The 12870-nt window shown below is 42.0% G+C and overlaps 1 protein-coding gene across 2 annotated transcripts in view; it reads right to left on the reverse strand.

The window, feature by feature from the left end:
* cltca (clathrin, heavy chain a (Hc)) overlaps positions 1-11320 on the reverse strand; it is a 30806-nt gene extending 19486 nt beyond the window's left edge. Inside the window, exons 1-2 of one of the 2 annotated variants that reach the window (XM_080508905.1) lie at positions 11049-11320; positions 33-240 (exon numbers count right to left, since the gene is read on the reverse strand). In XM_080508905.1, the coding sequence (XP_080365031.1) occupies positions 33-240; positions 11049-11090 (250 nt within the window). In that variant the 5' untranslated portion in view covers positions 11091-11320. Of the gene's footprint in view, positions 1-32; positions 241-11048 lie in introns of those variants that run through there. The other variant, XM_080508906.1, reaches the window with a different exon arrangement.
* Positions 11321-12870: the final 1550 nt, after the last annotated feature.

Consider the following 12870-nt stretch of genomic DNA (forward strand, 5'->3'; position numbering starts at 1 on the left):
TAGTCTAGATCAAAGAAATGTCGTGGCCGTACCTTTAAGTGCAATGACTTTGCTGGCAGGATTCATGATGGCGCTGTCGGCCGAGATGGGCCTGCGGATTGGGGTGTTGGGGTCGGCCAAATCAATGATCACCACCTGACTCTGCTCCCCCACCTTCTCTCGGATGCAGATGAACTTGTCCGACTCCATGGTGAGGGTGCTGAAGCCGATGTTGGCCGGATTGATCCCTAAGTTTTGGAGCTGAGAGGAGAGAGAAAATAAGCGATGCTCATGTTACACGAAATAGAAATAGTAGATATTTGCAAAGGGTGATGAATGCCAGAAGTGGGATGTGATTCTTCTTGGCACAGTTTCATCTCCACGATGTGATTTGAGAAGATTAATTTCATGGTCATCAATTGATTTTTACAGCAAGCCGGTGCAGTATTTCCCCTGAGATGCCAGGGCAATTATCTAGTAGAATAAATGGTGGCTGTGCAGCTGCAGATGGCGTCACAGTGAATGTTACTTTGTCAAAATCATACAGTGTTAATATTTTACTCTTAGTCAAAATTTTAAAAAAATAACAGCAGATGCATCCAAATGGAAAGCTGGCACTTCCTGCACCACTACTACTATTGAACTACCCAGCGTGTGAAGCTGTGCAGTGATCACAGCAGTTATGGAGTTATGCAGGGCGGAGAGCTAATCCAGAGCCAAGATCTCAAAGCATGAGCCAAAGAGGAAACGACAGTCATATTACACAACACTGCAGTCTGCCAACCAGCACACGTATGACTCCTTTTACGTTTTAGAATACGAAGTTCAGGTGGTCCTCGGATCAGACCAACACCCGTCCAACAGAACAAAAATATATTCTGGGAGACAATGCAGTTTAACCTCCATTAAAAACAAAAGCCCGAGGCTGCAGGTGAGCCTATCTGCTACAAAAATGGTAAATTCTGCAGAGTAGCTTACAGCCGCGGCTGGAAACGGGGCATTATGCCCGGTTTGCACAAACCTGACGCAGCAGTGTTTCGGATGGACCAAAACAGCTCCGACCTGAACCAACAACGCATCATGCCTGCAGTTTTGCTTCCTGGCGAGTCAACAGAGCTATAAATGTTTGTTTGATATTAGCAAACAACAAAACGGCAAAAGCACTTAAATAGCTAAAAGCAATTCTAAATTACTGTCAGTCCTCAACTGCAGGTCTTAAATTTCATGAATTAAGCAAAGATTTAATTTGAGCAAATATAGAAAAGAGGAATGCAAATTATACTTTGTTCATTTTGAAGGTTGATTATATTTTGCTAGTGGAAAGACTCCGTCCCTGCTCATACATATACCGCACTGAAGATGGCAAAATGAAAAAGTGCCATCACGACATGAATTCCAGTCTCTTCCTGAAAAGCGACTGCGACTGACAACGCTGTGACAAATTAAATTTGAGGGAAATGAAACCACAAAACAACATTTGCCATTGGTCAGGTTTCAATGTTGCAACTTCCTCTACTTTTGCAACTTTTTAACAATATACTACTTTTATAAAACTATCTTATAGATACTACTATAGGCAGAATTTCAAGAAGGGAATGACAGTCATGATAAATGTTTTTTGTGAGGTTTGGTATTTGCACTAAAGTTGAGGCCTTATTTCTAGATGCACACAGACCTCACCATACATGGAGTTAAATGTAACCAATAGTGAGAAGAAAATAATGAAATTACTGGTCCTTCTTGCACTTTACAACATACAGCAGCACAACAGACCATAAAAAAAATACAACCAAAGGGCTTCCTAATGGTTTTTTTTAAATATATTTTAATGCCCTGTGCTCTAATGGCAAGTATTAACAACGGTTTTATTTAAAATGCTATAAAAGTTAGTTTTCATTTGTGGCCCTGCAATTTAAATGTCAAAAGTAGTTTTGTGAACACAAATTGGTTTCCTGCCAAAGAGAACACAGATTTGCCAGCAATAGCCACATTTTACCCAAGTGTCCATTTCAAGACTTTGCCAACGATAAAATGTGGTCGTACAGTTGACACTTTGACATAGTTCAGTTCTAATCAGTAAACACAAACCGCGGTTCCAAGAACTGCCCAACGAAATGGGAACACCTTATATCAATGACAGGACACACCCTCCCCACAGCCCCGTCCCACCCACATTCCTTCAACAGTGTGTAACCTGGTTCCTTCTCAATGACGCTGCAATACATAACTTCAGAGGCGAGTAGGACGGCCTGCAATGAGGAAAGAGCTCAAAACTGCTCAGAAGTTGTAGTGTTTTTTTTCCCCCCTTCCTGTCACTGAAGGGTGACATCACACAATAGCGTCATCGTGGCCAACATGCCCCTTATTGTTGCCATTGTCCAGTGAGGAAGCTTTGTTTACCGAGACAACATTTATTCAAGCTTGAGGAGAAAGAAAAGAGGCTGCACTGGGAGCAATTTCGACCTCAAATACTAATGTTTTCACGGATATATAGCAACCGTTTGCTTCAGACCACAGTAACTCTCTCATTTTCTTTAAATTACACTAAAATCCCACATCTGGAGCCAGGAAAAGTGACGCTCACCCACATGTCCACAGGGAATTTTTTTTCCTTGCATGGAAAGGCACAACATCAGAAAAGTACATGCTTGGTGGGCGTGTAATTTGTATGCCACGAGGCGGTGTCAACAACGGCGTCACTCGGGTGCAGCCTGTTACTGGAGTTTAACCAATATCGCAGCTCAGTTCAGCAAAAAGTATTTCTGAAAACATCCGAAGCGAGATATAATTGGTGCAATTGCTGAATCTGTCCGTGTTTTGGTTTCACTACAGCGAGTTTAGACGTTGTAGGAAAGTTTTGCGATGCGTCGAACCTGCACTCCCTGCACGTGCTTCATACAAATCTCTGGTGTGCGATCATTTCGGTTCCATTGTTGAATACACCAATGAGGGAGTGATAACAGTTAGGAGAAATTTCACTGTATGCAAATGTTGCTTGAAAATTGTCCCTGACGTAAAAGGAAACCAGCCATATGAGCATGTACCTCTAGTGTAAGCACCCTGGTGTGTCACTTTCTGACAGTAGAATGGACTCAAGAAAGTAACAAGTGAAAACAACTGTCTATCGAGAACGTTTTTCAACAGATCTATAGCGCCACATCAAAAACACAACCGAAACCGCGGCCCAAGGTTCGGACTGAACTGTGAGCGACCTGCACCGCTGAGCCTCGACTCTCCTTAACTCGAACATTGTCCCATGCAGTGGCACTGACTAGGCTTTTCAAATCCGTGTATACCAGAACATGGTTTGCTTAAATGTCAAACACTGACATGTTATCCTCTGCTATTGCACAATACTTTTCTCGAAAGATTTACGTGCCGTCTCTTTCCCCGCCATTCATCGTCTGTCTGCCTTCTGTCATCTATTTCTGGGATCAGCAGGAAGCCCCTTCATTCAGGCTGAACCACATTCATAAAACAGGAAAGAGCAGCATGGCTTAATCACAATAGCCATGTTCGCTCTGTCCCAAGCAGTGTGGCATTGGAGGCAGACTGACTGTTTGACTCGTTTGCTTTGGATACCTTGTGGTAAAGCTCCACTGTGGGATCACACTGCTGTGACATCAATGAGTTGGAATTTGGGTGAAAGCAGGTCAAACCAGTAGAGTTACTACAACCCATGTGGAAAATAAGCCATTTCGTCTCGTCTGCCAAGTCCGGCCTTGGTTTGGTTTCATGGCAAGCACAATTAGCAATCAAACCCTTCAACAGATTAACAAATATTAACAGCATTCCTGGATAAACTGATAACAAGCAGAGGAATCTGAGAATGTGATGACTGGAGTCGGGAAAACAAAATGAAAACAAAAGTACTCCCTCTCGGTTGCCAGTTTATTCTTTCTTGAGCTATACGTGTGACTAACGTTTGACCATCAAAAACTTGACCTCTCAACTGGACGTTGGCATGAAGACAAATTCGAAGCAGTACTGGCCGAATATATAAAAGAAAATGAATAAAAACAACATTAAGTTGCACATTCAACCAGAAAACACCAAGCCATTATCAATCTCAGGCATAAAGTCGGTCATAAATGCGCATTCATAAATGACAGTGAATCCATATCGGATGTGAAGTGGCGTCCGACTTGGATACCAGTGATGTACGCACATTCAACTGTCATAAATACAATATTCCTTTGTTATTTCTATGTTCAGTAAATACAATTCTGTGGAAAAAGAGTAACTTAATATTGCCCCACATGCCTCTCTGAATTACTCCAGTTTGACTGGCTTTAGCTCCGTTTTGCTGAGCATGCATTGAAATATGCCATGTCATTATTCAGGTTTTCTGCAAGAAAATATTTTTGCAAACACAGACCGACTCAAATTGTTAGACTGCGCACGCTTTACTGAAAGCCTGCAGCTTATTAAGAAACAAAAGAGGCAGCTGACCAGGCAGCTTCAGACCTTATTAGTGTCAGGAATTGAGTGCTGCTCCCAAAAAATCTACTGCCAAGTTTTCTTTAAGAGTGATGTGGTCCACATCCAAACATCCAGTTGGCAGGATGGACGACAGATCTAACAGTTTCAGATGAAACATCCCAGCTCAGCGTGAAATATATGGAGGCATTATGATAGTCCATTTCAAGTACCGTATTTTCCGCCCTATAAGGCGCACCTAAATACCTCAAATTTTCTCAAAAGCTGCCAGTGCGCCTTATAGCCCGGTGCGCCTTATATATGGACGATTGTTCTACTCAAGACTGCTATTTGACAGCTGAACAACCAGAAGCTTTTATTTTGACAACTCTAACTTCGCAAATGGATCTTCAGAGCGGACGACACTCCACACAACACCTTAATCACTCATGGTTGCACACCAACATTCTAACAAACCAAAATAAACTAGATGAAATAATTACTCCCTAAACTGGGGAACAAAAACACAGCATAAACACAATCAACACAACACCAAGCCCAACAACGAGCCACAATAACCTCCAACAACACAAAACATTTGTCGCTGCAAGGCATGATGGGACATCATGCCTTGCAGCGACAAATTCAACCTGAGCTCCTCAGTGCAGCCGATAGAAACTCCCATAATTCATTGCAGCTGTTTGTGGTGTTTTAAATACAATTATTGGGGGTTATATTTGGTTTGTGGTGTCGGTAATAATTGTGTTGTGTTGTGTTTTTGTTGCTTAGTTCATGTAGTTTAGTTTATTATTATTATTATTATTACCGGTAGTTGTAAGTTGTCAACCAGTAGTGAAGAAGGTTTTGTGTGTAGTGTCGTCCTGGCATAGGCTGCAGGTAGGCTATTAAAATAAAGCATGTGCACCTCTCTGGGTGTTAGAATCAGTGGAAAATGTAACCTAATGGCTTTGAGCTATAAATGTTGCTGACCACTGGTCTATTCCATGCGCCTTATAGGGAGGTGCGCCTTATATATGAATGAAGTTGTAAATTATGTCAATCAATGTAGGTGCGCCTTATAACCCGGTGCGCCTTATAGGGCAGAAAATACGGTACTTTCAAAGTTGATATTTAAGAAATCAGTAATAGATATTACAATCTGCCACATTTGTCACTTCTAAGCATATAATGGAAAAAATTATACAAACAAAACCTTTAAGTCGGTCATAAATGAACCAAACATATGAAGCACTCGGTCCGAGGTCAGGAAAGAAGGGAAGATCATAAGACAGGAAACTACAGTCAGCTCAGAGTGAGCCAGTTGACTGTGCAGAGGGGACAATGGGCATCAACACAAGTCCAAGCAAATCTTATCAGTTCACTGGGGAATCACTGGATACATGAGGTCATAAACATCCCATATGACACGGGTCACTTGGTTCTTCTCAGGAACAGGTGCTTCTTCAGGTCCAGGCTTTCAACTACTATAGAATATTTGGAAATCAAAATGTTTGAGTCGAGCTAAAATATCTGAAAAAGAATAATTACAACTGGAGGCAGAGCTGATATGTTGCTTCTGTCGATAAGATAATGGAAATTAATAACAGCTGTAGGCATTGATTATGTATGTTTTTCATGACCCACAAATTCTTGCCTGCAAGAGTAATGTATTGTGAAAAATTAATGAAACTAAGTTCTTTCAAACTGAGTGGATTCCCGTTGAAAGCCCTGCACGTAAGCTAATAACCGCTTTCTCTTGAAAAGATAGGGAAATGTTGCTAACCACCTCCTGGGACTCCCATCTGTTGACTTAACCTGTATGCTCTTCCTTTTAAAGAAAGCAGCGTCTTGCTCAGCAGAAAAGAAGCCCTGCGTGTGTCCCGCACATGTGAAGTTCAAGGCAGGCTGGGGAAGGATGTGTCGTGTAATGTGCTGAGGCTTGCAGCGCTTCACTGCAACGCTCCACAACAGGAAATCAGGGAGCCATTGTCCACCAGCACTGAAACAACAGGTCTGCCTCAGTGCTGCCTCCTCAACGGCGGCGGGCAACTGGTGGCGGACATGTGACCAACGTGGGAGTGAGGAGCAAAGGGGCTGCCTTTTACAGTTTGATAAAGAGAGAACAAGGGAAAGGAGGAAGGAATGCATGCATTTCTGGAGCTCGTCCATCTCCACTCCGGGCCACTTCTTGCTGAGGTGGTTGTGAGGCTGCAGTTTCCTTTTCCCTGTTTTATCTCACATTTAGACAAGTGCGGCAGAATGTGAAGTGTTCAGCAGGTCTGTCGCCTCAGCGGCTTGTCACGAGGTATCAGCTGGTCATTTACGGGTGTAGATCAAAGTGCACCTTGCAACCCTTGTAAGGTGATATTTAAATAGCATGACACAATAAACGAATGCACCTTTGACATGGCAAACCTTCGTTTTCTAACAGAACTAAAGGGGGCAAATGCATGTTTCTTTTTCCTACAATTTACAATCAGCTTTTAGAAGAAGTGTATGAATATCCAATCTTCCATTTCCTCTCAGTCTTCAACTGGCACCACTCCAATGTTGAATTTGCCTATGGACACCAACACCTGTTAACAAGATCTTTTAATGCAAGATTTCTCAGGAAGCCAAAATGTGCTAATTAATGTGAGATGTTAGCGTGGATAGCACATTTCATTTACAATACATGAGAGCTGGCAGCTCTGCCTTATTTGGATTTTAAAATATGTATTTGATGCGTTAAAGTAGCTTCAATCACTGTGAGGGAGTGAGATTTTTTAACTGTCAACATATGGCTTGCATATTTTAAGTTCCTCCGAGAGCAAGTTTTACAAACTACACATGTTTTGATTACCGCACGACTTCATTGATGTTAACCAGGAACCCAAAGTGTTCCCACACGGCTGCAATGACAGTGACAAGAGTGTGGTTGAACCAAAGTTCAGGAAAAACAAGCGAGTTTCAACATCGGGATCCTTTAAACCGGGGTTTCTCAGATCGGACCAAAACTTCTGCACCCCAACTAAACCCTTGAAATTCAATCTGAAATATTAAGTATTGAGTGGCAGTATTACTGACCTGCACCATCATAAAGGTTTTCTGGGAGCTAAATCCTTTTCTAAACAGCAATTCAAAGCAAACCACAACTATTATTTGCGTCAAAATCAACAATAATTACACATATGTTCATCTTAACTGCATGAAAGCCTAAACTGTGTTTAGCCGACAGCTTTCCTTAGATAATTTAACAATAGAGCTCTTTGAGCATGAAAGTAATGAGGATGTTTAAGAACAAACAAATAAACTTAACCGTTCGCAATAAAAAGATGGTACGATGTTGGAACTGTTTTTTTTCCCCTGAAGAATTACTCCAAACATTTCTCTTTCAATAATTTAAAAGCAACAAAAATCATGCCGTTATGCACGGTGGTCAACTCGTGTTTATTTCATGTGCTTCATAAATAAACCTGGCTCGATATCATTGCAGCCAAGCGGTCTTGGGAAACTCCTGATACCAACTTTTGCAAACATAACAAATCACTGTGTATACTTCAAAAACACGAGTGTACACACAAAAAGCCTGTAATGATAGACTTGTATGGGAATTCTCGTGTTGGGTCATCACATTGATGGTTTTCCCTCCACACTTCATTAATGGTTTGTCCTGGAGCAAAAGGAAGTGTAGCTTGTCAAAGCCTGCTAACTAAATGCAAGGAGCTTTTGTCAAAATAAAGTGGGCCTCATGTTGCCATTACACACTGTGGACTCAAAAGCCATTTCTAAGGTTTACATACAGCCAACTCTCACGTAAGAGATCGGCATTGAACACCAGTCTTAAGCCGATACTGGTTCCTGTTCGCTCCTTCATTCATTATTAGGTACTCTCCATTTTCCTAGTGTTAGATTCTTTCGAGCGAAGTCAAGCTTCCTGACATATGTTGAATTATTTTTGGTCACAGTATTGTAACTGTACACTGATGCTACACTATCAACTGCTATTAGCAGAAGATATTAGATCCCAACCAGGATAATCATATAAAATCAAAAGGTACACGACACTGGTTGGTGCAAGCAAACAACAGTGTTGCTTTTCATTTTTTTTTTTTAGCTGTCGCTTGCACAATTGTATTTCTGTGACTGGAAACTAAACCTTACTATATAAATGGATGATATATAAAAATGCAAGCTAGGCAAGTTGACCGGATGATAGTTGCAGAGTTTGAGGGTGAGTGGATGGGGGGGAGGAAACAGGAGAGGAGTCCGGACTCACTCTTTTTACAGCCAATGTGCATAAGCAAACATTCAGCAGAAAACCCAAGTGACTCATGTGATCGCCACTTTGTTAACTTCAGCATACCTAATGTATATCATCGTCAAGTATGATAATACACATTAATGTTGCATATCATTATAGTGTGATTAATGTTTGTGAGGAGTCAAAATATTGGCCCTGTCATGTATATAAAGTTGATGAGAAGCTCACCGGGGCAAAGAAACTAAATTGACCACAAGTTTAACATGCCCCATCAGTGTTGCAGTGAAAATGAATAACAATAGAGATCAGAACAAGCCGTTTGCTGAACCTGAATATGAGGGTGAAAAAACAAAATCAAAGCTCCAGGGGAAAAAAAGAAAAAAAAAGCACCCATCAGGCCAATGTCATGTGACCATTATACAAATTAACTGATAGTGTTTCCTCCCTGCTTTGTGCGAGCAACTTGTGGTGGCCTGACAAACTGGCACTCGACAAGATCAATGGCCGAATGACAAACAAGACAAAATATGTAACAAAATGCTAACCGGCTATAGATTAGAAGTCACATCGTCCTGCTCCAATATCCTGCATGATGTGCTGTATGAGTGTCATTTATCAGAAAATCCCTTGAAACTTTAGAAGGCACATACAAAAAAATAAAAAAAACAAATGAACCCAAAAAACATGGTGAATTGTAACGAATGGAAATTGGGGAAACAAAAGAAAATGCAAGTTATAACTTCTATGAAGCTGAAAGAATTAAATGACACATGGCCAGAATCATGAAACGTTGCTGCAAACATGTAGTGTCAGTGCACAAATACACAAGGCATATATTCTTTTAGGTAATGTGCAGTCAGTGTAATCAACCGAGTCTCTCTCACTCCCACCCCTGCAATCAAAGTATCTTTACAAGAGGGTCAAATGCTCATCCCATAATAATTTAATTGCAGATGGAAGCGCAAAAGACATTTTGCACTGCGTTGTAAAGCACAGCTACCATACACATGAATTTCAACAGCAGCCACAGATTCAGATTCAGTTAAACTCCAATTAGAAGGTAACAAATTTTCAGTTCTTGTATAGATAAGATTATTTCTAACTGCACATTCGCAAATATGGGCCCCGAGACACAATCTGTGCAACCTCTAATAAGCAAAGCACTAAAAATTAGAATTAACTTCAACTTGTATTGACTCTGACCTTTGACCTGTGTGAATACATGTCTGGTGATTGTTGAAACTTGATTGCTGCACCGATCCACAACTTCCCAGGAGTTTTACTTAACAGGGAAAAGGGAAAAATCCTTCCTCAGCTGCTTTTGATTTCAAGACAAACGTGCAATTATCAATTAAATTGGATGATCCCTTGTCATGTGTGATACATTTGACCCAGATAGTCAGAGCTCCAGGTGTGACCTTTTAGCTTGGAGGGACATTAATGCTTCTGCTTCCTCCACCTGACCAACAAGCAGCTTCACTGTTGTAGTCGCGAAGGTGTGGCCATTTAAATCAAGAAGAAAGTGCAGTTCTGGGAATATGTGGGACTTCTAAACGAAGGAGGGGAGAAAAAAACCCTTACATTTAAATTCTGTTTGTCTAATAATTGACAAGTCCGGGAAAAGAGTTTGCTTCACAGATTAAAGAAGCATTAGTACTGCTCAGTAAATGCCCGAACACCGTGCAACTTTGACAAAGTCATTGAGCACGGGGGGAGTCTGATAGCGACCTGAGACGTCACATGACCATTTCTACAACCACCCAGCGTGATATCCTTCTGAGGTCGGACAATCGCTTTCCAAGTAACAGGAGGGTGCATGTTTTCAGAGTCAGACGTGTCAATGGCACACGAAGCGGGCGACTGTAAAAGTTACTATATCGACTCTTACCCTGTGTCTGTTATATTTGATGGCAGGTGGCACACACACGTCGGCTCAATAGTGCCGGTGGAGGACGTAACGCCACGACTAAAACACTTGCAAAACGTATCAATGACCCTGTTCACGGTAGATAGTGGAAGATTAGTACCAACGACAGCATTAGCCGCTGGCAGAAAAAACAAACACTTTTCCCCTCACAATGTCGATAGAACTTACAAGAAAATGACCGCACATCTTCCCTGTTATATTTCAAAAGCATTTTTGACCCGACTCCTGTTGAACCAAGCAGACATTTGGGCGTTTAAGTCGCGAAGGGTGGCTCGTCAAACTGCTAGCGCGGAGGCTCGATGCTAGCCGAGATAAACGTCATCCACCCCGACAAGCTAGTTAGCATAGCCCGCTAACTTAGCCACTTCGCCGTCTCGCAGTTGTGCGGACAAAGTCTCCGGGGCGACAGCCGTCCTCGCGGCGATTACGACCGGAGGACCAACTTTCACAAACAATCCAAGCGTTCATTCATCCACATACCTGCAGGTGCTCCTGAAAGCGAATGGGCAGGATCTGAGCCATGGCGGTCCCTCTCTCACTCTCCTCCGGTTTCTTCTAATGCTAACAAACTACGACTAGCCGGACAGGCAGGGAGCCTCTTGATTCACAAGTCCAATTACGAATTTAACTCTGCCTTGTTCGAAACGTGTTGTCGGTGTGATGGTACTTATTTTTTTCCTTCTTTTATACGTCCCTTTACTGTTTGCTTGCGGTCTTCCCCTGGCTAACGCCTGCCTGCCACTACACCGACTCCCTGGACCTGCAATGGCGGTGGAGGCTGGTCAGCACGGAAAACATCCCGGAAATGGAAGTGTACTCTGAGGCGGATGGATACCGACTTACACTTTTCTAAAAGTGCGTTAGATCGAGCGGATTTGTCTTTATTCGTTCGTCAGATTTACCAACATATGTGTCGTCTGTGTGAACTATCGAACAGCTATACCAGACTTGAACGTGGAGTCACAGAAAAAGAAGCGAGAAAGCGGAACTACTTCTTTGTATTCGCCTTTTGATTTTTGCCACATCATTCGTCTTTGTAAATTAACGTCATTCTTACGCGCTGTGAAGCGGCCTTACACTTGTTCCCTTCAGCCAATCAGATCGCTCGAGGCAGTAATTCAACTTTTTCACCACTTCAGTACTCAACCCAACGTCTCATCTGTCCACATCTGGCTTTATCAGCAAATTAGTGCGCGAATAGAATACAATAGAATAGAATAGAATTACTTTATTAATCCCAGAGGGAAGTTGCTCCACACAGAATAGAACACATAATAATTACAATAGATTTAAACCCTCAATAAGACAGAATATTTTTTTTTTTCCAATATAAGCAATATCACTTTTCAGTGATATATACAGGGTTAAGTAGTGACTGGTATAAGCATAGAGGAATGAAATTAACAGATAAACACAACAAATACTCTTTACAAGAGATTTTACAGAAGCACGTGGCCACAGGAAGGAAGGATCTCCTGGTTTATTGTGCACTTTGGTGGTTTTAGTCTGTTGCTGCTGACCAGGACGTCATGGTTCAGGATGGAGCGAAGGCTGGACCTGATCCGACACCCCGCCACGTCACTGGCCATTCTGATGAGTCTGTTGAGCCTGTTGGTGTTGGCCACCTTCAGCCTGCTGTCCCAGAATACAACAGCCTAGAGAATAGCGCTCGCCAACACAGACTCATAGAACACCTACAGCATTGTGCGACTGATGTCGAAGGACCTCAGCCACCTCAAAAAATAGAGATGACTTTGTCCCTCCTTGTAAAGGGCTTCAGTGTTCCTCACCCAGTCCAGTTTATTTTCTTTGTACAACCCAAGATATTTGTACGCCTCCATAATGTCCACACTGGATTTTTTTTTTAACATTTGCTCCAGACTCGCTCACATCACCCCCGCTGATACAGCCAACGACTGAAGAACATGGACGCCCTAAACTTAACTTCACAGCTCTGCAACTTCAGAGGATTTTTTATTAATTATTAAATGGTTGAGATCCACGCTCAATTAAAAGTCTGCACGCATTGTGCATGTTTATATATTGTATTATAATTTTTTCAAGAAAGTCAGAATAAGACAACAATATTAAACCCTTCATGAATAACTTCCATCTGCTCTTTGCAGTGTTTGTTTGGTGGAGTGTGCACATAGTATTCATTTCCCTTTTTAACATCCACAATTTTTGTTGGCCAGAGGATGTAACTATATTGCCCAACGTAAAGCTGATTACTGGGAAAGCCATCTCTCAAAAGAGCTGACCCTTCAGCAGAGATCTCATTCTGCTGAGCCAGCAGTTTTGA

This window comes from Blennius ocellaris (genome assembly GCF_963422515.1).
Source record: "Blennius ocellaris genome assembly, chromosome: 14".
In the NCBI taxonomy this organism is placed as follows: domain Eukaryota; kingdom Metazoa; phylum Chordata; class Actinopteri; order Blenniiformes; family Blenniidae; genus Blennius; species Blennius ocellaris.